This window comes from Camelus bactrianus, chromosome 16 (genome assembly GCF_048773025.1).
Source record: "Camelus bactrianus isolate YW-2024 breed Bactrian camel chromosome 16, ASM4877302v1, whole genome shotgun sequence".
In the NCBI taxonomy this organism is placed as follows: Eukaryota; Metazoa; Chordata; class Mammalia; order Artiodactyla; family Camelidae; genus Camelus; species Camelus bactrianus.
Genome location: NC_133554.1, coordinates 45,076,817 through 45,102,329, shown reverse-complemented (window position 1 = coordinate 45,102,329; position 25,513 = coordinate 45,076,817). Strand labels below are relative to the sequence as shown.

General features: G+C 37.0%; 1 protein-coding gene across 1 annotated transcript in view; it reads left to right on the top strand.

Annotated features, from left to right (window-relative positions):
• NSF (N-ethylmaleimide sensitive factor, vesicle fusing ATPase) overlaps nt 1-25,513 on the top strand; it is a 132,581-nt gene that overhangs the window by 36,705 nt on the left and 70,363 nt on the right. Inside the window, exon 8 of the mRNA XM_074343406.1 lies at nt 2,179-2,334. Coding sequence (XP_074199507.1) covers nt 2,179-2,334 — 156 coding nt within the window. The remainder of the gene's footprint in view (nt 1-2,178; nt 2,335-25,513) is intronic.

Sequence of the window (25,513 nt, the reverse complement as noted above, 5' to 3'; positions counted from 1 at the left end):
GACTATTTCATATGTCAGATGTGCTGATGTAGAAAAAAATTGTAAACCTTTACTAGATCAGCATTGTCTTAAAAAAAAAAAAAGTAATATGAGCCACATATATCATTTTTAATTTCCCAGTAACTACACTAAAAATAAGGGGAAAGATGCAGATAAAATTAATTTTTAAACTTTTAATATTGAGATGTAAATTCAGCTTTACAGAAGATTTACAAAAAAATAGTTTAGAAAGTTCCTGTGTACCCTTCACCAGCCTCCTCTGAAGTTACATCTAAAATAACAGTAGTACAGTTGCCAAAACAAAATTAACATGGTTACATTGCTGCTAACTAAACTACAGACTTGATTTGGATTTCACCCGTTTTTTTCCACCGTGGGCTTTTTCTGTTCCAGGATCTGACTCAGGATCCCACATTGCATTCAGTGGTTTACTCTCCATGCTTTCTTGTCTCTGACAGTTCCTCAGACTTTCACTGTCTTTCACTACCTTGAGAACTGGTCAGTTATGTTGTAGAATGTCCCTTGGCTGGTTGTGTGTTAAATGTGATAAGAACATCACTTCGGTTGGTGATTGAGTTAAATGATGAAGGTGCAGGTAAAGAGAATCTTCCAACAGATTCAGCGTTCAGTCCTACTCTCGCACGTCAGCCCTACTCTTGTTATTTTAAAGTAATGCAGATTGGTCTCTAAAAATAGTAACTCATCAGAGCAATGATGCCATTAACTGTATAGTAATTCTTATTTTTGGTTGATTTAACTATGTTGATGTCTACTCTAGTAACAAGGCAGAGGATTTTCAATGGTTGCACACCATTATATCCAAAGTTATTTAACATCTAATGTGTAGCCTTTTTTCTTGATCCATAAATTATCATTCCTCCCTTGTTTTTCCTTAATTACAAAATAAAATATTTCATAAAATTTGGATAGACACTCAAAAACAACTCACACAACCTAAATTTAAAAATCTGATTGTAATTTGTACTGTTTTATAATTTGTTTCTTTTGCTTAACATATTTCAAGCATCTTAAGAAATAAACTTTACAATATAATTTTTAATCACTGTATATAGTTTATGGATGTAAGATAAATCATAATCTCCTATTATTGATCCAATACATTTCTGAAGTGATTTCTTTGTATATTATATTGTATACACATTTTTGTTAAGGCATATTATCCCAAGAAGGTTACTTGACTCTCATACAGTGTGGATATTTCTAAGTAATACATGCAAGCGTGTGATAGTTTTTGTTTTTTTTTTTTTTCCATTTGGAAAATAAAATTGTGTAGTGATTTAGCATGCAGTAAATTTGGCCACAAGAGGGCAGTAGAGTGTAAGAAAAATATTTTTTTGTAGCTTCTTAAGGGAAATGTCTCCAAAACTCTTAACCATAAAATTACCACCTAGGATAAACTTTTTCTAATGTGACCTTTTCTTCCCTGATTAAAAAAAATTACTTTATTACTTTCTTTTTTTGCTTGTAGTAGAATATACCAAGGCACTTTTATTCTTTGTGCTTGAGATAGTGAATGTGGTTCTCTTGAGTTACTTTAGGGGGCACTATGACATTTAAGTTAGATCGTTTTCATCTTTGCCAATGAATTTGAAAACATGAATTTTGAAATCATTAATGACTTTAGGATGATTTTAGACTTTTGTGTGCAAATGAGTAAAAAGAAAATAAGACATCAGACTTAGTGCATCTCTTCAGGCTGAAGGGTTATAGTCCCAATTATAAGCTTAGTCTAGATGAATATATGTATTTTTAAACCTTGCCTCAGGAACCTTGAGGGACTGCTAGATTTCAGTTGCATTTCTGGCAGCAAGTGTTGTCTTCATCAGGTTATGCCCATAATACTCCTTCTAATCAACCAAGTTAGTTAACTTGGTTAGGATTAGAGGTTAAGACCAAACTCCCATGGATTGATTACAAATGGACTGTAAGCATGAGTTGAGCTAGTCATTTTGAAAGTGTTTCACTGACCCTAAATGGAGATGAGACAAAGTAGTGAACATAGTAAAACTCATCCTTATTAGAAAATCAGCTGAGAACATGTTGTCCATCTTTGGATAAGGGTAGCTTCTCTATTCACTGAGGATGCTCAGGGAGTTCTGTCTTTTTACCCTTAGTGATGAAGTTCTTGTCCCACTTGATTATCTTTGTTTGACACAGGCAAAGCCAAAACCAAGGAAAATCGCCAGTCTATCATCAATCCTGACTGGAACTTTGAAAAAATGGGAATAGGAGGTCTGGACAAGGAATTTTCAGATATTTTTCGACGAGCATTTGCTTCCCGAGTATTTCCTCCAGAGATTGTGGAACAGATGGGTGAGTTTTAAAAGGGAAGTTTGATTAAAATCTTGTATTGTTTAAAAAAAAGGATGTGATGAAGTCTGTTTTCAATAATGTTTAGAAATTATTTTTCAGAGCTGTCAAAGTATTTTTCTGTTTTAACTTCTTAAAAAAAAAGTTTTCTAAAAAATTTTAAGTATTAGAACTTTTAAAGTTACATTTTAATTTTATTTGTGGTTGCTCTATCTTATTTATTTATTCAAGTATGTTTTTTCTACAGAACATATTTAGAAATTACATTTTTTAAATTTATTTATGATTTTTTTTATATGGCGTATTTAGAAATTTCACCTGACTCTAAAGATTCACTGTGGGTCAGATTTATCCTGCTGAGTAGTCAGTATCTATTAGACTGTGGGCATTGTTCTAAAATTAGCTGTTGCTTCTTTTTATTTTACTGTTGTATTACGCAGTTAGTGTATCTTCATACCTAGTAAATGGATATTTGGCATGTTTTAAATTTGTCCAAAAGGACAAATGCAGGATATACATCGGAATTTCCATATTGCATACAAAGAAATGCACTAGTCATTTATCACCTTTTTCTTGAAGGTTTATTTAATTTATCTGTGTGTGAAATGGTTTTATTTGCCCTAGTGGAAATGCTGTCATGACTGTTTTCATATCCATATCATAGGTTGGGTTGGAATGTGAGCAGCAGAATATCTGAGAAAGGAATTTATAACATAACAGCCTCTGCCAGACTATTAGTATTAAAAACAGTATCCAAAAAAAGTGGAGGGAATACAAATATACTACTCCCCTCACCTCCATCATCCTTTATCTTTAAATTGCTACTGGGAGATAAAAGTAAATTTATTCCTCGTGGTGGGGATGAGAACTACTTTCTAGGCACTAAGTGCTTGGTTCTGTCAGCCTCTATTGTTGGTAGCTTTTCTGCCTGGACGCTCACTCTGATGAATTACAGGCGCAGCACACACCTGTTCACTGGCTAAAGGTCGAGTTTGGAATTGGATTAAGAGAAAATGACAGAGACCCTCATCACCTGAGTTTTAGACGCCTTGAAATGGCAATAACATGCTTTTTTTATCTAAAAGATACAAAGGCCAAGTCCATAAAAAACAGAATTTTAATTTGGAAAATAGTAAAAAATGTAGTTGTTCACTATCTTGGTAATACGTATTTTGAGGCACAAAAAGTCCATAAAGCTTTTTAATCAAGAAATGGAAATATTGTTTAAATATATTTTGGGTACAAGCAGAGAGAACAGGGTGATTCCAAATATTCTGAGTTACTCTTGTGGAATATTTTTACTAGTTTTAAAGACTCAGCCCTGTGCAGAACGAGTCTAATGTTTCATTGAACGTGTATACTCTCCAGCCAGTAAGGAGGAAAATAACTGCTTCTATAAGTTATATCTTTATATTATAAATATTTTTCTCATGGCTTAGAAGCTATTGAGGATTCAATTATTCAGATACTAGTTTCCTTTTTGTACATTATCCAAACCCTGCTCATTAGGGTCTCTGTATGATGCTGAGAAAATAATGCATAAAAGAATAAACTCATTTCAGTCAGCTTGTGATTTTGACAATTGTTGAAGAGTTTGAAGTTAAATCAGAACAAATTTGGGATTTCTGAGTGAATTTAATCTGTTTCTGCAATCCACATGGAAATTAGTTGAATTATATAGTATGCTTTTTGTTGTTGTTAATGTGCTTTTTGACTAGTAAGGGCCATTTATTTCCATTTTGTTTGTGAGTACTGTTATCCAGAACCTTTTTTATGGATTTATTTTTCTAATATTTTTACACTGATTTAGTTAGGCATAAATGAGTTCTTTTTTAAAGTATTTTTTCTCTTTATGGCTTTTGCCATCAAGAAACGTGTTACCAGTATGATTTAAGAGACAGTAAGTCTAAAGGTACTTTGGCTTTTCAGCTGAATTGGAAGACTTTTTTTTTATTTTGAAGGAAGATTCGGTGTCCTTATGCTACTTTTTTATGGTAAATGGCTGAGAAATAATTCTCTTGCTGTGCACGTGTCATTCTTTATTTTCCATTAGAGGCTTCTTTTTTCCTTTGAATTTCGGGGGAATTACATAGTAGAATACTTCATTGCACTCTAAGTACAGTATGGTTATAAAGTTCTCACTAGGCTTTGGTAAAGGTATATAAAAGTACAAATTACTACATTAAGTAGAATATAAAATAACATTACATGGGTCCTTTTTATATGTACTCTGTGTTCTTTTACTGTGCCATGTGGGAACAAAATTGGCTGAAACTTTTCCTCACACTTTGTTAATTAAATAAATAAACCTGTATGGTAGTAGGATCTCATTGGACACTGGGTATGATAGGTTAAATCAATTCAGGTGGGAAAAAAATAGTGATTAGAAAAGAATAATTTATGTAGGTTATGGGGCTGTTTTGTTTTAAGCAGAGAACATTTTTACTTTTGGCTTGAGACCAAATCATTGTCTTTACCATGGAGTCTAGAGTTATGTCTGCTTTGTAAACAGGAATCTTAACTAAATGGACCTTTTTGCCTATATATCAAAGTTGCAAGTTCACAAAGTGATAAATTTAGAATTCTCTTCTGTCATTGTGTTTATGAGACTGATAATTATGCTTGTAGGTAATATAGTTCTTTCCTTTTGCTTGTAAAACTTCATGTTGCGTTTCAAAATTGCAAATATAGTTTAGATATATACAGAATGTTGCGACCAAGATGTAGGAAGACTAAAGAACCAGAGGTACACAATTATGCGGAAAAATTAGGGACCAGATGAAGTAATACACGTGAAATAAAGTGTCCTAGAGTTTCCAGATGTTAGTTTCTCTCTTGAAGTACTTTCAAGTACATAGTATACACCTTCCTGTTTTTGTTACTATATTTTCATAGAATTAAAATCAAGGAAGGCCTTAAAGGGGAAAAGCAGTCACATTCAGCCCTACAGACAATGAAGAAGGGTCACATGTAGAAGTGGGAAAAGGGATTACTTTGAGGGAGTATCAGTTTAGACTTTTGTTGTTGTTTCAATCTGTATAACTATTTACTTTTTCCTGGTCTGGAGCAGTTGGACTCACCCAGACCCACACGGGGTGGCTCTTCCTTGAAAATATTAGCAAAGAAAACTAGACCTGTACCTTGCACTTAGCAGATTCCCAACAGCTGTTTAGTTAGAATGCCCTCCACCCGCCACCATGGAACCTGTTTGGTTAGGAAAGACCTTAAATCCTTACTCTGTGGGATACCAGAAACACCTTTTGGGTTCCAGGATAGAACTGTGGGCATCAAAAACCAGCATGTGGAAGAATCGGTGAATAAACTCAGCAGTCCTCGTGCATACTTGGGTGTCAGCCGAATACACATAATACTCCTGTTCAGACATTTACCACATTGATCCCCTTGCCTGCAGTTTGGTGAGAGTCTCTGAATAAATAATTGATCGATTACCTCAGTTCTTATTACAGCTCTTTTGTTGAAAAAGGTAGAGTTTCTACAAAGAAACTTCATTTTTTCCGGCATCCCTGGCAATTACATCTAAACTGTAAATGTCAGAGCAAAAACAACAGCAACAAATCCTTTTCAAAGGACAGTGGAATCATTATTAAAGAATTACCGTCTGTTAATGTCATTTTAGGACCAGGTTCACATGTATCCAAGGAAAGGGGCTTTGGCAGAAGTTACCCGTTTTAGAGCTAGAAGGAAAAGGGTGTAGGGACTTGAGGCCTCAGGCCTCACACTGCCTTTGGGTGGACCGATACCTAGCAGGCGTCCAGGCTGCCCAGTGTGGAGGAAAGCCACTGGTTATGGTCCTCTGCCTCCTTTCTTTGAAACTAAGACTGTGTTCTTTTTGGTCCCTTTTTCTGTGCTTCCCTCTCTAAGCCCATTTTCAACCTGTATTTTTAAGGTTTCTTTTGAAATTCTAGAGGAAAGCAACTCTTTTCCGATATCACAAGTGAAACTGCAGTTACACTCCGAAGTAGAGCTGCCGAGAAGATAAGGAGCCTTTCAGTCACATGCAGACGTCTTTCACATGCTAAGAACGGTGCAAATAAAATACAGCGGAAGAAAGGGCGCTAAGGTTTTGTACATGCCACATTTGGGGGAGAGGGAGTTCTTGCTAAGATTAACATAAACACTGACACTTTTAAAATGCATTTTCACACCCCCACTCATGAGGAGAGATTGCAATTTAAATGGGGGTTAAGACATCTAGCCGAACTCCAGGGCTCTGTAAAAGGAACCCTAAGGCTAAAGAGCTTATCTGAAATTTGAAAAAAAGAAGAAAAAAAAAAATGAAGCTTTCTGACATTCATCTTTTCTCCTTGTATTAGTCATAACTTGCTTTTCAGCTATATTTTAGATTTTGAATGCCAACCTGACATCTGTTCAAGTCTGCCTGTAATTTATTAGGAAAGGAAAAGAAAGCAATTGCTCACTAGTTAGAGATGCAAAAACTTCCACCTTCTGCTTTTCCACAAAGTACTTATAGATAATGCTTGAATATAAAGAATGTAATAATTTACTAATTCTAACTTCAGGTTGGGGAATTTTTCTTTTCTTTTCTTTTCTTTTAATTAGAAGAAGAAAATGGCTTATGACCATGTGATTTCCAAAACCTCTAGAGCAGGATTTAGAGATTAAAGAAGACACCCTGAAAAAATACTATGGGGGCCTTTTTAGAAACTGAAAATTTTAACCTTGAATTAATTTTTCCATTGGTTTTAATTTTTCAAGTTTAATTTACTTACATTTGAATAGAAATCATGTAGTTGTGCTTCTCTTTCAGAGTCTAACTATGTAAATTCAGTTGGCATTTAAAACATTTATTTATAAACAGACTTTTAGAATTGTTTCTTTCTTTTGGAGAGGTGGAGCTGTCTGTAGAGTCACCAGTGGGTTAGATTTGCCGGCAACTACAGTTGAGTTACTTACAAAATCCACACGCAGGTCACAACAAAGTTGAAGTCTTAAGTTTGGACCAAAATGTCCACCAGGAAGAAAATGATTACAGAAACTGTGCAACATCCTCCCATCCCCATTATGGAGTAGACTAAAGCAGATCTGAAAATGATGTAGCTCTAAATGCACAGATGTGTTTATTTTAATTTAAAAAAGTAAATGCATTACAAAAGTCCATATGGACACACATTTAATTGAAAAAAGTTGTTTCTGTGAACGGGAAGTTAGGATGGGAAATACAGGAGATTTTTGTTTTTTTACTCTGTGTACCTATGACTCTGTGATTATTTTTAACTGTGATTATATTTTTACTTGTGTAATTGAAAAACAAGCAGATAGTATCACAAGCTGTTTCTGTCTCATGGTGGCTCCCCTGTCACCACAACCCAGGAGCAGGGGAACAGGTGTGTCCCTCTGTCTTCATGAAGTTTCTGTGGAGGAGAAGAGCTCGGGGGTAAGGCCTGCACTTTGAGGGCTTTGGTGGCAGCTCCTTACAGAGTGTGGGCTGAAGTGCCTGTCCTTTTTCTACTGGAAGATAAAAACAGTTTCTTGATGTAAAACAAACTACTTCCTGCCATTACTTTTGCATTATAGTAATGGGTACAAGCAGTTTGTATCCCCTCCAAACCGTCAGAACATTTGCATCCAAGCCTTGAAGCAGCCATGGAAGCATTAGCGAGGAAAGAGTGGGAGAAGGGTGACTTGAAGGAGAGCAGAGTTTCTGACATATGGGTGGCTGTGCTTGAATTTGTTCAGTCTTCAACCTTTCCACCGAGGAATCTAACTTCATGCAACTCCTAAAGTGAAACAGCTGAGGTTTTTTTTCTGTTTTACTCCGTATTTAGGTTGGTGATGATGGTGTTAGCTAATACTTATATAGGACCAGGCACTCTTCTAATTGCTTTACATGTATAACTTACTTAATCCTCACAACAACCTTATGAGGTCGGTGCTGTATTGTTCCCCATCTTATGAAGAAGGAAACTGAATCTCAGAAAGGTTGAATAACTGGTCCCGGACATTTAGCTAGTAAGCGGTTGAGTTAGATTTGAACCCGGGCAGCTTGGCCTCAGAGTCCATGTCATTAACTCTTATATTGTTCTTCTTTTGGGAAAATCCATCATGTAAAACCAGTAAGATGGGCTTTCTCATTTGGGGACCGCTGAGGTGGTCTTTGAGGGGATTAGAACCAAGGGTTTTTCAACTGTGGCACCATTGCCATTTGGGGCCGGATAATTATTTGGCGTGAGCTGCTGGCTGTCCTGTGTGTCGTAGGATGTCTAGTAGCATCGCTGGCGTCCACCCACTAGATGCCAGGTAGCTCTCCCCATCCCAACCCTAGTGGTGACAACCAGAAATATTTCCACATGTTGCCAAAGGTCCCCTGGGGGCAGAATCACCCTTGGTTGACAACCACTTGAATCTAGTACAGCCCTCTGGCTCCTTCTCTTTACAGATGCAGAAACTATGGCCCCAGGTCACTAAGCACAGGCAGGCAGGCCGAGGCACAAGTCACAGGCAGAACTAGGACTAGAACTTGGTTCTCCTCATTCAGGAATCCTTAAAGGAGGAGAAGGAAATGACTTACCAAGTTTGTACAGCTAGTAGGTGGCAGAGCTGGGATGGGAAATCGGGATGCCTGGTTCCAGAGTCTGTATTCTGAACTGCCTCTCTGGACATTGAAGAGATGAAGCTAAGAATCAAGTAATCAGTAAAGTGCTGAATTTTATATCAGAGTATATCCTATGTTTAATACACGTAAGTTCCATGTTTGCCTTCCTTCCTGTCTAATTCTCGAAGAAATTTACAAAGCTTTCCATGTATACAAAGGTTGTGAGAACTTAGACATGATAGGTTTGCAGGAGCGGGGGCTGGAAAGGAAGAGAGGACTTGCTAAAACATTGAAAATCTGTAGGTCTAGCCTCACCCCCTACCATTTCCTATACGCACTTATAAATGACAGCCTTAGCACTCAGAAATTATCCAGTACTTTGGTGGTTTGGCAGAATTCTACATACTGAGTATAGGTAGAGATAATTAATAACTGCAAAACTCTGACCTTTGCATTTAAATATCAGACAAGAGAACTGTTTAAACTTTTCTGGCCTCTTTTCCTCTGCTAAAGAGTTAAACTGCCTCCTCCTCCTTCCTCTTCATCATCCTCCTTTTCATCTCCTTCTCCTCCTCTTCATTGCCCTCCTCCTCCTCCTCTTACCCTCCCCATCCCTGCTTTTCTTCTCCTTCCCTTTCTTCTTTTTAAGATTATAGGCATTTTCAAAAATCTCAGATTTATAAGTGCTTAATATGTGAGAGTGAATGAGCTCTCTGAGACACTAAGGTTTATAAATAAACTGCTTTTCTAGAAACCTGATATATTCAAATTGTCATGAGCTCAAGAAGCATGAAGAGTTGGTGGTAGGACTGCGGTGTGTAATACCTAATAACTCCAGTCCACTTTCTTCCTGTGTTTTGGGGCACCTATTGTAGCATAACACAGGAGGGAAGTGGTTGCTATAGGTGTGTCACAGGCTATGTCTTAAGTGAAGTGTCAACTTAGAGATGGCACCTAAATGTTATAACAAATCAAATAATCATTTAGAAGTTTAACAACATAACCTAGCAAGTGATATCAAAAGCCAGTAGGTGATAAAGTGCCAAAACAAGTGGTATTAGTTGATAAGTCCTTTAGGAATTTTAAGAGAGAAGATCACAGAAGACTTCATGGAGGAGCCAGAGTTTGACTGAGAGCTTAAGCGCTGAGTGGTTTTGGATAGAAGGAGGGGAAGGAATCACTGTCCCTATCCTGGGAAGAGTGACAGACTAAACAAGGTATGGAATTCACAACTTTGACCAGTGTAGCAGAGCTGCTGTTGGGAAGAAGCAGGAAATGAGGTTTAAAAGTTAGTTTGGGTGAGTAGTGTCCATGTGACCTTCCAGACTGACTCAGGCACTTCTCTTACGTTTCCCCTGCACCTTGTATGTACTTAGACCATAGCTCTGTTCTTAATGCCTTATCATTACTTATTTGTATTACACTTGTATGGAAGAGTTTCTCAACCTTGGCATTTTTGACGTTTTGGGCTGGATAATTCTTTGTTGTGGGCAGACTGCCCTGTTCTTGTAGAACGTTTAGCAGCATCTCTGGCCTCTTGTCCACTCAGTGCCGGTATCTCCTTCCTTCCCACTATGTGACAATCAAAAATGTCTCCCCTGAGTGGCAGAATAGCCCTGCGTTGCAAACCTGCATTGAAGGCAGAACTGTAATGGCTTTTTATTCATGTATTATCAACATCAGAGCTGTTTGGAATGTGATCTAGGATCATCATTGCTGGACCATGAACCATTGCTACCAGTCCAGAATAAGATAAATATTGAAATTGAGCATAAGAATTTAGAAGCTTTTTTTTTCTTTTTTTTTCTTTTAGCAATTTAACATTACCACAACATTTTAAAATTGTATTTTATAGAAATATTGGTCTACGGTAGATTGGAACCTAGAAAGAAAAAAACCAAAAAAATGAAAAACCTGGACCTTAGCATAGATAATTCAAGAAGCATTGCCCTACATTAATATTTGCTAAATGAATGTAATTTTTGAACAAACACTTATAATGAAAAGTCATTGGGGAATTTACAGCAGTGGAATAAAGCAATTAAAGTTAATATTTTAGGATAATTAATATGGTTATTCTGTGTGAAAAGCATCACTCTAGAGAGGAGGTGAAAGATGGAATAGTGGGAGAGGGGTAGACTATAATTCTCCAGTTATGTGGTATTTAGAACCTGGATTAGGGTGGTGGCAGTGGGAAAGGGAAGAAAATGTGAAACAGTTACAAAGGTGAAATTGGCAGAATTTGGTGGTTAGTTGCTGTGGTTGCAGAATTGGAAGTGAGACTCAGATCTCAGTGAGAAAATGTCAGAAATAAGGAAATCAGGAGAACCTAGCTTGGAGGGAGTGGAGAATATCACTGCATGTATTTTCATCACCACGAAAAGAAACTGGAAGCTGAATTGAAGATAGAGCAGAAGAATTGCTGTGTTTTTATTTAATGCAAGTGAGCTTCTGTCAATCTGCACATATTTAAGAAGCACACTGTTGACTACTCTTTCTGGAAATAACCTCTTTACTTTCCCTCACTCCAAGGATTTCTGATCTTCCTTTTCCTTTCTGGCTGTTCCTTTTCAGTCTCTTTTGTGTCCTTTAAATTGTGTCCTTCCTCAGGGGTCTGTCTTAGACCTACTCTTTTCCTCACTCTGTAATTTTTCTCCCCCAAATTGATCACATCCATTTCCGTAGGTTCAATTAAGTATCTCTATGCCAATAACTCTCAGATTTGCAAATTCCATCTCAGTTTTAAATTAGAGCTCTAGATTTTTCCAGCATAACCTATTGGCTAACTCATGATCATACAGTAAATTCACAGTTAAACTCATTCAGCTGCCCCCTCAACCCTCCCTAAATATACTTCTGTTTTCTATCTAGCTGAGGAGCTGAGCACCTTCTTTAAAGCCTCTCTTCCCCTCACCTCCCGTTTCAGTCAGTGCTGCCATCTCCTCAGTATCTCAAATCTGTCCAGTTCCCTCCATCTCTCCCACCACTGCCTTCCTTCAGGACACCATTATCTCTTGCCTGAATTGCTCCCTAAGCCTTCAGCCTTGCCCTTCTCTAATCCATTCTCCACACCGTAACTAGAGCAATTTTTATAAAAAGGCAAGTCTGATCCTGTCACTCCACTGGTTAAAATGCTTTAGTAGCTCTCCTTAACTCCTTCCATGGCTAACAAGCCCTATGTGATCTGGCTTCTGCCAGACTTTCCCACCTCTTCTCTCAGCCTGTGCCCCCTCCTCAATGGTCCTGATTTTAGCCACCCTGAGCTATTTTCAGTGCCTCTAATTCTCCATGCCACTGTCTCTTACCTCTATGTCCAAGGGTATTTTCTTCACCATTTTTTCACCCATCTCCTGTTCATCCTTTAGGCCTTAGGTTTGATCTCACTTTTTTCAGAATGCTTTGACTTTAGTGCTCCTCCTAGGTGTTCCAATAATTCCATATGTGCTTTTATGCATTATTGTAGCATAATTGCTATGCTATATTCCAGCCCCCTGGCCCCCATGCCCTTAACACCCACAAGCATACAATACATTCAGCAAGAAAGGGACCTTGTTTATTTGGTCACTGGTAAATGTTCTGCTCCTGTTCTGGTACCTAGCTCATAGCATAAGTTTTCAGAAAATGAATAAATGCCAAGAACTTGATTAATCTCAGTTGTAGAATGCTTGGACAGTTAGACCCAAGTCCTGCCCTCAAGATGTTTACAGTGTGTTTGGGAATAACACTATATTTGCACATCCCAGAGCAGTATCGTGTGAGGTAGAAGGCACGTTGTGAACCAAATTGGCAAACTAGGCATTATTGGGAAGCAGCAGCTGCACTGAAGGAGTAAAGATTTGAGCCATGTCTTTTAAAAATTACTAAGTCTATGTTGATCCTCTTAGATTCCTTCTTGGTCTAGGAAGGACCTCTTGTATTGACCCCAAGTGGAAGTAGACTACAGAAAATAGAAGGGGAAAATACTTTGCTTAGGCACTTGTCACCTACCTACCATCCACTTCATAGGGGACTGCCATTCTTACATAAAAGTGCCGTGACAAGTGTTCACATGTCAGGGCATCAGGTCAGAACCGTGTGTGTGTACACACACACGTGAACATGTGCATTTTCTATTTTACAAATTATAAGAGTAATGGATCCTCATAAAACAACACAGGCAGAGTGAAAAGTGAAATCTCCCTTCATGTTACCCACCCTAATTACCCACCCTTTCCCAGAGGTAGTCACCATGAAGAGACTGGTGTGATTCTTTTCAGACCTTTGCCTTAGCATTTATACACATAAATATTTTTGACTATGTGTACTTAATAATAGATTTATTTTTCTGTTAAATAGGATCATACTAGTCACTGTTACGTGAATTTTTTCTTTACTTAATAGTATATCATGGCTTTTTCCATGAAAGAACATATAGATAAGTTTTTTTTTTTTTAAAGAGAAATAGTATTAGCAAAATTGTATTGAGATAAGCCCTGTACTGGTAAATTAGCATCTCTTCCTCAGCAGTGAAGAGGCTCTCGGGCATACAAGGCAGACTTTGAGTCTGCCATCATCACTTACCACTTGTATGGCCCTGGGCCTTTTAAATACTTAAGGGTCCTGGGCCCTAAATTCTCTGAGTCTTGATATCCTCACCTGCAAAATTATTTACTTTATAGGTTTATTGTCAGGGTAGCATTAAAGTGTATAAGTTTTCTAACATAGTACCTTGCTCACTGTGAAACACTATGTAGATGGTGGTTGGTATGATTATATTGCCAAAAGGTATTTTTATTAAAGACAAAAATCTGAATCCATTCCCTTTAATCAAATTTTTAGATACATCTCCTTATCTTAAACTTTTGTTGCTGTTGAAAACAGTTAACGCCTTGGATGATCGTCTTATGCTGTTTTGTAATTACCCGTTTTGAACAGTGTTTGTTGATAAGGTAGTCAAGGGGACACCTAGAAATAGGGCTTTTTTTAGTTTGTGAACTCATACTTTGGCTGATTTATATTTACTTTTTATCATGTTCCATCAGAGAAGAGCTGATAAATATTCTACCACATCCTTTTATAAATCTTGTCAGTTTCTTCTTATGTGTGATAGACGAACTTGGGAAAACAGCCACCATCTTCATAGACACCAGAGAGAATAGGATGTGGTAGGAAGGGAACTGGAAGAATTAACAACAGTGTTAGCAAAAAACTGCCCAGAACGTAACACCTTACTGCTTAGGAGAGTGCTTCTACCGTGATTCAAAGAAGACTTGGAGTTCCATATGGTTTGTTACTTGAGCAATCTACCTTTGATAAAATATGTTCATAATTTAAAAAAAAAACCTGCAAGAAACTTGGGTTTTGTTTTTCGCTTTTTAAATAATTAACATAGTGCTCTTTCTGTTTTTTTCAAAGAATTTAGAGAAGACACCAGTAAATCCCTTCCATGTACCATTTTACTAATAATATAAAATTTGAAATTGGAAGCTAATGTAGATAATAGATTGAGTACTCGAAGATTCATTTGTGACTTAGAGTTCTTCGCTAATACCTCTGGCTTTTTCATACAGTATCTTTTCTAGGCAAATAATAATTTGAGTCCTGTACTGATTCCAGAGTGACTGAAAACTGATATATCAAGGTATACACATCTGTAGGTCGAACTCCTGTGTTGTCTATACAAGTATTCGCTTGAGTTTATCCACAGTGATATAATTTTTTTAGAAGTGCTTTGATTTTTAAAAATCTACCTAGAATTCTGTCATGAGGGAGAGAACTTAGGAGGACTTAAGAGCCTTTTGATAATGAATGGTTACTATAGGATAAACCTATAATTAGTGTGCTGCTAATCTACACATTAGATGTATTCAGTCAAATCTCACATATACATAGGAGAATTATCCAAATTGCACATTATTAGCACATTCCAGGAACATTTCCATGGTGACCCACAACTACTGCTTTTTCCTGACACTTTCTTGTGTTACTGGACTTCTCTTTCTACAAAACTTCTCTTTATTGGTTCTTCTTGCCTTTCTGTCTGCTGCTTGGTTACTTTGACTTCCTCTGTAACTCTTCATTTAAGCAACCACCTGTGGCTGCAAGGAGCTTAGAAAAAGAGTGATAGGAAGACTCACTTTACTGAGTTAAAATTCCTGGTAGTCCGATCTTCCTTTATCCGACTGTAGGAGGCTGACCATATGTCATACTAAATGACATAGAACTCAGCTGTTCAAAATTCAGATTCATCTTATATGTGGTAATGGCTCCATGTGGGATACTGTATGTAACATAAAGAAAGAAAGATGACAGGGGAGTGAGGGTATAGCTCAGTGGTACAGTGTGTGCTGGCATAAGGTCCCGGATTCAATCCACATTACCTCCATTATAAATAAATAAATAAATAAATAAATAAATAAATAAATACATAAATAAATACATAAATAAATAAATAAGCCAGCCAGCCAGCCTAATTACCCCCCCCCACAATTTTTTTTAAAGGAGAAGAAATGTAATAGTTTATTGCCACAATCAAAAGTTTGAATCCTTTTCTCCATTTTTCCTAAAAATGAATTTTTTTAAGAGTTGAATGGGTTGAACTTGTAGTTAGCTAACTCTATTTTTAGCAACTCATCTAAGAATTTGAAGGAAAAGATCATTTAGATGGATAGACGGAAACAGAATAAAAGACATTGTCTGCACTTAATACTTTAATTATCCAGTCCTTTCTCAAATAGTGTTTGCCCTTCTTCCTGTTAGATCCTTTGCTTTCTGCTCTCAGTTGCTGCTCTCAGGGTATAAATTTTCTCAAAAGGATTGTCATCCATTTTGCATTAATACTCCTCTTTGTGAGATAATCAAAAGCAAATAATGTATCTGTAGATAAAGTAGATTTAAATATGTCAAGGTAGCTATATGTTTGAATCAGAATTAGACCATGTTAGAGTAGGAGACCTTAGAAATTATGTAGTCTGACATTTTCCAAATTTACTTAAACTTTCTTAGCAAACATATTGCCACAAAGATATACCTATTAATGTTCCAAGAAACAACAGTTTGAGAAAAGCTTATTTAAAAGCTATGTCATTCTTATTTTATAGACAAGGAAGTTGGGGTCCCAGAAGAGTAAATAATTTATTTAAGCCAGAGTCACAGTAGGGACTAGAATACAGGTCGCCTCACTCCCAGTCTGGTGCTCTTCAGGCTTCTTGATTCAGCATTTTAAATGAGTTGACTTATTATTGGGTCTTTTATTCTGTATTTCACAACTTGGATGTGAAGCCACATTACCCTTTCTCTGGAATAAGCGTCACTATTTCCTGGAGGCTGATTCCTTTTATCTAAGGATTTAGTCATATTTTTAGATCCCTTTACTGTATGTAATGTCTGACTGTATCTCCAGATGCTTTCCCCGTCTCCTGTCAGAATTCTTACTGAAATGAATTCTTGAAATGTTCAAAACTTTGTTACATTTATTAAGCATTTTTTCCCATCACACAGATAGTTATCTCTTCTTAGCTACCTTTATTTCTAGACCCTTGGAGTCATGTTTTCTTCCCTTATTCCTTTGCTTTTTATGCATTTTTTAACTGATTTTTTTTTTAGAGTAGTTTTAGGCTTACAGGAAAATTCCGAGGAAGGTGCATGTACCATATAACTCCTGTTCCCACACACGTGCACAGCCTCCCCCATTATCAGCATCCTCCACTAGAGTGGTACCTTGGTTATAACTGATGAGCCTGCTTTGACACATCATAATCACACAGGGTCCATAGTTTACATTATAGTTTATACTCTTGGTGGTGTACATTCTCCGGGTCTGGACAAATGTATGATGATATGTATCCATCATTATGGTATCATACAGAACATATTCATGCCTTAAAAATCCTCTGTAGCACCCCACACATACCTGGCAACCACTGATCTTTTTACTTTCTCCGTAGTTTTGTCTTTTCCAGAATGTCATATAGTAGCCTTTTCAGATTAGTAATGTGCATTTAAAGGTTTCTCCATGTCTTAATGGCTTGATAGCTCATATCTTTTTAGTCCTGAATGATGTTCTGTTGTCTGGATGTACTACTGAAGGACATCATGGTTGCTTCCAAGTTTTGGAAGTTATGAAAGCTCCTGTAAACATCCATGTGTAAGTTTTAGTGTAGGCATTAGATTTCAACACCTTTGTCTAAATACCAAGTGGAAAAAGTATGTTTAGGTTTGTAAGAAGCTGCCAAACTCTCTTCCAAAGTGCCTGTACTATTTTGCATTCCCACCAACGGTGAATCAGAAATCCTGTGATCCATATCTTAACCAGCCTTTGGTGTTGTCAGTCTTCTGGGTTTTGGCCATTCTAATAGGTGTGCACTGATATCTCACTGTTGCTTTAATTTGCATTTCTCTGATGACATATTCTATAGAGCATCTTTTCATATGCTTATTTGCCATCTGTATATCTTATTTGGTAAAGTGTCTGTTAAGGTCTTTGGCCCATTTTTTAATCTGGTTGTTTTCTTATTGTTGAGTTTTAAGAGTTCTTTGTCTATTTGGGGGAAAAAATGCTTTATCAAATGTGTCTTTTGCATTTTTTTTCTCCCAGTCTGTGGCTTGTGCTCTCATTCTCTTGACATTGTCTTTCACAGGCAAGTTTTTAGTTTTAATGAAGTCCAGCTTATCAGTTCTTTCTTTCATGGATCATATCTTTGGTGTTGTATCTAAAAAGCCACCACTATACCCAAGGTCATCTAGGTTTTTTCCTATGTTATCTTCTAGGAGTTTTATAGTTTTGCGTTTTACATCTAGGTCTGTGATCCTTTTTTTTTTCTTTAATTTTATTGAGTTATAGTCAGTTTACAATGTTGTGTCAATTTCTGGTGTACAGCACAATTTTTCAGTCATACGTGAATATACACATATTCATTTTCATATTCTTTTTCACCATGGGCTACTACAAGATCTTGTATATATTTCTCTGTGCTATACAGTATAAACTTGTTTATCTATTCTATATATACCAATCAGTATCTACAAATCTCAAACTCCCCATCTGTCCCTTCCCACCCCCACCTCCCCTGGCAACCACAAGTTTGTATTCTATGTCTGTGAGTCTGTCTCTGTTTTATATTTTAAGTTCATTTGTCTTCTTCTTCTTCTTTTTTTGAATTCCACATATGAGTGATATCATATGGTATTTTTCTTTCTCTTTCTGGCTTACTTCACTTAGAATGACATTCTCCAGGGACATCCATGTTGCTGCAAATGGTATTATGTTGTCATTTTTATGGCTGAGTAGTATTCCATTGTGTAAATATACCACAACTTCTTTATCCAGTCATCTGTCGATGGACATTTAGGTTGTTTCCATGCCTTGGCTATTGTAAATAGTGTTTCTATGAACATTGGGGTGCTGGTGTCTTTTTGAATTAGGGTTCCTTCTGGATATATGCCCAGGAGTGGGATTCCTGGGACATGTGGTTAAGTCTATTTTTAGTTTGCTGAGGAATCTCCATACTGTTTTCCACAGTGGCTGCACCAAACTGCATTCCCACCAGCAGTGTAGGAGGGTTGCCTTTTCTCCACACCCTCTCCAGCATTTATCATTTGTGGACTTTTGAATGATGGCCACTCTGACTGATGTGAGGTGATACCTCATTGTAGTTTTGATTTGCATTTCTCTGATAATTAGTGATATTGAGCATTTTTTTCATATGTCTATTGGTCATTCATATGTCTTCATTGGAGAATTACTTGTTTAGGTCTTCCATTTTGCATTAATTTTTGTGAAGGGTATAAAGTCTGTGTCTAGATCAGTTGTGCATAGATCAATTTTTTTTTTTTTGCATGTTGATGTCCAGTTGTTCCAGCATCATTTTTTGAAAAGACTGTTTTTGCTCCATTGTATTGCCTTTGATCCTTTGTCAAAGATCAGTTGGCAATACTCATGTGTGCATGCTTTTTTTTCAAGTCCATTATTGAGTACTCCTAGTTTTGTTTCTGTTTTGTTTTTTGGTTCATTCTTTTTATCTTTTTCATAGCTTCAGTAAATTACACTTGAACTATAGCAGTAGCCTCTTTATTGTCTTCCTAGACTTCAGTCTCCTTTGTTCCCATCCTGGAGTATTTATTTAAAAGCTCATTATCTTTGTGAAACTAGCTGCTTCTATCAGAGAATATCAAGAGAATTGTAGGATCTCAGCATTGCAGGGGATCTTAAAAGTCATTTAATTCACACACTTGTCTTTTGTTTGAATTTTCTCGCCATTTCTGCTAAATAACTTCTGCCAGGTTCCTTAGGCTAAACTTGAATTCCTTCAATGACAGGAAACGCATTCTCTCTGAACACTGCATTCCCTTTTTTTTTTTTTTTTTTGGCAATTGTTGGTTTGAGTCGTTAAGGTGAGACATACACATCCTTATAGCTTCTACTACAAACTCTAGTTCTTCCCCTAAGACTATACAGAACAAGGATAATCCTACTTCCCTAAGAAAGCCCTTTAGGTATGTGAAGAAAGCTGTTCTTTCCAGACCTAAACTCTTCTCAGATTTATGTTGTCTCTAAGCTAAAACTCTCAACTTGACTGATTCTTCCAGTCAATCCTTTTATAACTTGATTTTTAGCCCTCTACCAGCCTATTCACATTTCTCTAAATTTTAACATTTGTTTGTATTTGCCTTAAGTTGTGAAACTCAGAAATCAGTAGAGTAACTTGGAGCACTGCAAATGTGGTCCCTGTTATACAACAGACCAGATCTATCCATCCTTTGTTCAAAACATCAGACTTTTTTTTAATGCAGACTGAAATTGCATCAACATTTTTGACATCCACATTCTTTTTTGGTTCATACCAAATATACTGTTGAATAAAACCCCCAACTCATCTCTAACAAAACTGTATCTCCCCGAGTTGTACTCAAATACAGAAATCTTATGTTTATTCTTGATAACTTTTATCTTGTTAGAATAGGTCTGTGTTCTCCTACAGCTACAAGTTGTCAAGGAATTTTAAAAAGTATCCTTATTAGCTTGTGATTTAATTGAGGCTATAGGATGTATGCACTAAATAAAATAGAAGCCTAGGAACTCTTAGAAGGCAGCTTAACATAGCTTCAGTTGTCCCTATGAATGATATTTCTCAGAGTGTCTTCTGGCCTTCACTAGAATCACTTGGGGGTGCTTGTTAAATATTCAACTTCCTCGGCTCCACCCCAGACTTAATGAATTCAGATTTCTAGGAGCAGTGCTTGGAAATCTGCATTTTAACAAGTTCCACTGGAGTTTGGTGCATGTTAAAGTTTGACAACTGCTACTGTAAATATGGAAGAATAGAAACCCCAGATGTGATCAGAGCTAGGTGATACTGACAGACTTAGATGTGATCAGAGCTAAGTGGCATTAAGGAGGTGACTTCTGAGGAACAGAAGAACATGAACTGATACAGTAGAAGTTCCAGGTGTAGGAGAAGAAAGAATAAGTCGTCTGCTAGAAAAAACGAGACATTAGCTGTCTGAAGTAGAGGCCTTTTAGAACAGCAGGTAAATGAGTTAAGAGACAGAGGGAAAAAGAAGAAAGGAAAAGCTGTAAAATTCTGAAACTAATAAAGGTACATGCTGCCAGGTGTCAGCAAGGCAGGACCTGCTGTAGTAGAAGCATGATCTTTGTCCTCAAGAATTCATGAAATACCAGGCCACACCCTAGGAGGGAGTATGAAAGGGTGGGGGTGTCAGCAGAGATTAGTGTGGAGAATTGCTACACATACCCCCATCTTTAGTTCTAGGCTATCTAATGAGAAGATCTGTATTGAATCTCTGGTGACTAATTTGGATATAGACCAGTCAGGTGGTAGGCATCTTGCACAGATGCTTGCTGTTCAGGGCACAGGGCTAAAATTTTCACTTTATCGTAACGGAACTCAAAGTGCTCTTGGCATTTTAAAGTTGATGGGGCAAGAGCAAGTCTCTGCTAGACAAAATGATACCCAGAGAATGGATGATCACAGACCTGATCCCAGTAGGGTCAGAAGTTGTGTTTTCAGTCTGAAGTGTTTCCTTTTCTTAAAGATTCGATAAGCGTACAGCTAAGCAAATGTAGATGACTTGTTTTAGAGGCTGATTAACAATCTTTGAAACAAACAAAAGGCCCTCCTATATTATGAGTTGATTTAAGTCATGCTCCAAGTCCTCACTGCATGGAGGATCTCAAAATTCAAAACTATTTCTTAACATAAATAATCATGTACTACGAAAATGGTAAGTTGAATAGAACTAAGAAAATACTCATGATTCTAGGAGAGGTTGGAATTATGCAAACTTTAAAACAAAAGACCAAGTGTTAATATTAATTTGTGATTGTATTTTCTGCATGTGCTGCACTATTTAAAAATAAGCATTGAAATCTGGTTTGCACAACTGCAAAGAGAAACTTGCAAGACTTGTGAATATGTCCTGACTTGCCACTAGTCTGTTGATAGCCTCCCTCTTTGGCAGACGTGGCAAATCTGTCTGCATATGAACTGGAAGCTACTTGGGATTCCCCTTTAAACATCACAAAACCCACTTCACACTTCTCTCTCTTTATAGATCATGTTTCCCACAAAGTAAATGAAATACTCCTTATCCTGATGCTGATTTGGCAGAGATCACTCCTAATTTATTATCATTCTGCTTACTCTTCTGTAAAATTAGTGTTTGCCCTAATTTTTTCCCCTCTCTTGGATACCTAAAAGGTGACTGACAGGTTTTCCTCAGTGTAGCTTGCCTCTGACATCATCTCAGGAAAACAAAGTAAAATCACTGTTTTTTTTTTTTTTAATTGAAGAGATACAAATCTGTCACTTTTATGGGTAATATTTGAAAGATTTTAAGCAGGAAGCATTACTATTTATTCTCTTTATTGCAGAAACAAGGCTATGTATTTTTCATTGAGCCATTTTATGAAAAGAGATTACAATTAGCATGTTAGACATCTCGTACGTATTTTCATGTGTCATTTTCATTAGAGGGGCTGCATAGGCCTTGTTATAGTGGATGAGGTCTTACTCTGTTTAGACTTTTAGATCAGAAATCATTTCGAGCTATTGCATAGCACGCACCTTAAAGTTCTCCCCTCCAAAATTTGTATGATTATAATCACTAAATATGAACACCTGGGGCTCAAACAGTATTCCAAATTTTGTACATTGTTGGAGAATTCAACTGAAAGCAGAAGTTAGAATTAAGGTGAGAAAGTCCATATCATAGTAATCTACCTCAAACTCAGAGGGAAAGGATGGGCAGTGGTAATCTAGCATTGCAAATGCCCTTTTGGGTGAAGTACCCAGAAATAGCACCAGTTCTCAATAGAACCACATCATCCCAGATGAGTGTCAGCAGAGTGAGGTGTGTACCCCCTAAGAAAGAGGAGGGGCAGCTTTCTAATATCTGGTAGTTAAGGACTGTGAGAGTGGGTGCAGTTGGGAAGATAAGGGGAACTTTGGAAAAGAAACATACTTAGGATAGAACAGGTTGGGCAGAAGGATGGTAGAAGGGTGTGTACATGTGGAGCTGATAGCCATGGTAGCATGGTTTTTATGGATGTACTACATATTGACCCTAAATGAGGCTGGAAAGCTTGAGAAATAGGTATAAATTGCTTCTGCCTAAGGCGTAAGAGAAGCAGATAGGGTTGACTCTGATGGTAATCCACCTGGGAGAGAGACTAAAGCTCCCGAGCCCTGGCTTACTGAAAACACTAGTAAAATCTTTGTGAAATCATTTATGACAGTGTTTGTTCATGTGGTAAGGTTCATCAGCGGAATGGGTGCTATAACTCGCAGTGTTCAAGTGACAGTAGCATTTTAAATAAAGTATTTAAGGGGCCAGATGGTCACAAGAGTCAGTCTCAGAAAGAATGTCACAAGCAAAATAGTCGTTTATTTTCCAGCTTTACAGTCCCCATAACAGTTGGGAATTGGGTTCCATTTCATCATTCCTCCATAGCAAGACGATAAAAAAATAAGCTAATATTAATTAAGTCAATATTCATGAACTCTTACTATGTGCCAAGAAGTATTCTAAGTGCCTTATGTGCATTATACATAATCTTCATAATAATCTTCTGAGGTGGTTTCTTTTATCATTGCCAGCTAGTAAGTGGAAGAACCAGGGCTTGAATCTAGGCAAACTGACTTTAGAGCCTCCACTTTGGAGTTTATTTAATACAAAAAAAAACCTGTCCTTTAGTCTGAGATTATATTCATCCTACCTTTTGATATTACAGTATATTTTCTTAATATGAAGTGGTAAGTGGTGGTGATAGAAGATGTCAGGTTTGATTTTTTTTTTTTAAAGAAATCTTTACCTTGCAAAATAAAACCAAGCAACCCACTGATGACACTAATCTCCAGTTTAAGAAAAAAAGTTCTTTAGCTAGTTTTGGAAGTCTAAATCTGAGAACCACTGGTCAGAAAAATGGGGCTCTTAGTAATTTTTAATGTTCTCTAGAGGTTTTACACTTGATTTATTTCCTAATGCACTTAATCCAGTCAATCCTCACCTATCTGGCATCTGACCACAAGTCATACTTTCATCCTTTTGACAGAAATCTATTGTGAAATATAACTGAAATGTAGCTTTGTGGTTCACATTCTAAGAAATCATTAAAAATACTTTATGACAAGGGCTCTATAATGAGATACAAACAAGCCTTATACTAAATTCTTTACAGAATATAATCTTACAGTGAGGTTCCAGTGTCACGTTCACTTAAATCCTTTTAGTAAACAATGGCATTACTTTTTGCTGTGTATATTTCTTTGATAGTTTATATTATTTATACATTTATTAATTACTATTTATTAATAGCTGTTACATAATGATATATTAGTACATACTAATACTTTTTATTGTTCTTAACACATGGAGAACAACATAGAGGCGAACAGGAGTAGCCCTGCTGGGGAGGAGTGAACAGGGGAGCCAGGGAAAGAAGTTGTCTGGCTTACTTGGTCCTCTGACTGTAATCTTCATTGTGTTTTATTTATCTGTGTCTCATTGGTGACTTTGGAATCCCTGTTGGTGACCTGTTCAATAATCTATCTCCTCAGTTCTTTGGAGTCCTCATTTCCGTTTAACTTTTCTTTCACTCCACCTCAGCCACTCACTCTTTGGTCATCCCCAATACTTTGCCATTACCAATAACCATCACTTTGGGGATCTTAGTTTTCAGCATCTTGCTCTTTAGCCACCTCCCCTTTTTCCCTTGCTTATTTCTAGCATCCCTCCTCACCCACACTCCAGCAAGTCTGATCCGATGAGACCTTCCAGACCTTAATTTACTCTGTCACTTCCCAGCCTTTTGTCCTCTCTTCCCTCTTTGCCCAGATTCCGTGGTCTGTCGCATTTACCCTCCTCACATACACCCTTAACAGCTTTGCTTCTCATCTTCTAGGTGTGTCAGAGCCTACGGTGTTTCTCAGCTACTCGCCTACTCTGTATCAATTCCCAGACTGGTAAATATGGCTTAAGAAAAACACAAAACCATGGTGTTTGATCACACTTTAAATTTAAGAACCAAATCTCAAGTTGGGCCCTCAGTATTTCTTGGAATCAGTATTTCTTGATGATCTGGAATCTTTATTTCACTGAGAAAATAGAAGTAATCAAAAGAGAACCGATTTGTTTTCCCACCTCCAAATGTAGCACTTGTTGAATGAATGAAAGAATATGATATCCCGTAACTTCATTTACTCCTAGATTCCAATATAATTAGCAGCTTAAATTTCAAAACCAAATATATAAATTTTTGGCTATTTTGTATTGTACTTTTCATTACCATCTTCCTTGATGTTACTATAGCCAAAAGTTGTTATATTTGTGTCTTATCCAAATAAAAAGTAGGTATTTGTAAGAAGATGGTTAACAGGAGTAGTTGATAAAATGAGCTGTTAAGTAACTGAACACAGGAAATGAAGAGAAGAAATGCTTTGGAACTATATTTGATTAGACTATTAGCCCACAATAGTTCTCAGTGGAAGGAGAAAAGATGCGAATGACTTAGAAATGAAGATTAAAGCCTCAAACTGTGGAAAATGGAGGGAAAATGTTAAGAACAGATCTTGTGATAGTTTTGACCTGACCCTGATTTTTTTGGGGTGGAAAATTAGATAATAGACTTGAGCTATAAACAGGTTGACTTCAAATTAAATTAACTTAACACTATTATTTATCTCATTTTGTTAAACTTTAAGATTTGAAAAAAGAGATAGTTAAAACCAAAAATTCAAGATTCTTATGCCAGCTTTGATAAAATTTATATTTATAGAATTGAGTAAGAATCTACCCCTTACCTAACACTGTAAGTTGCTTATGTAATTACAGCCAAGAGGAGAGTTCCTCAGTGACCTGAATTTCACATGCTGAGTTCACTCACCTGACAGAATCTGTCTGCTCAGGCACATTTCCCCACCCATTTCCTTACTTCCCCATGTTCCTTCCAAACCTTTGCCATGTTTCCCACTGTCTTCTCATCCCTCACTTTGTAACAGGTGACCGAAGACCCTACTTCACATAGTATACAGAACCAACAGGCATAACCTAAGCTTACTTCCTCTTCTCCCCTTTGGTTAACGAGTCTCAGAAGAGGTTTCCTTGCAGCTG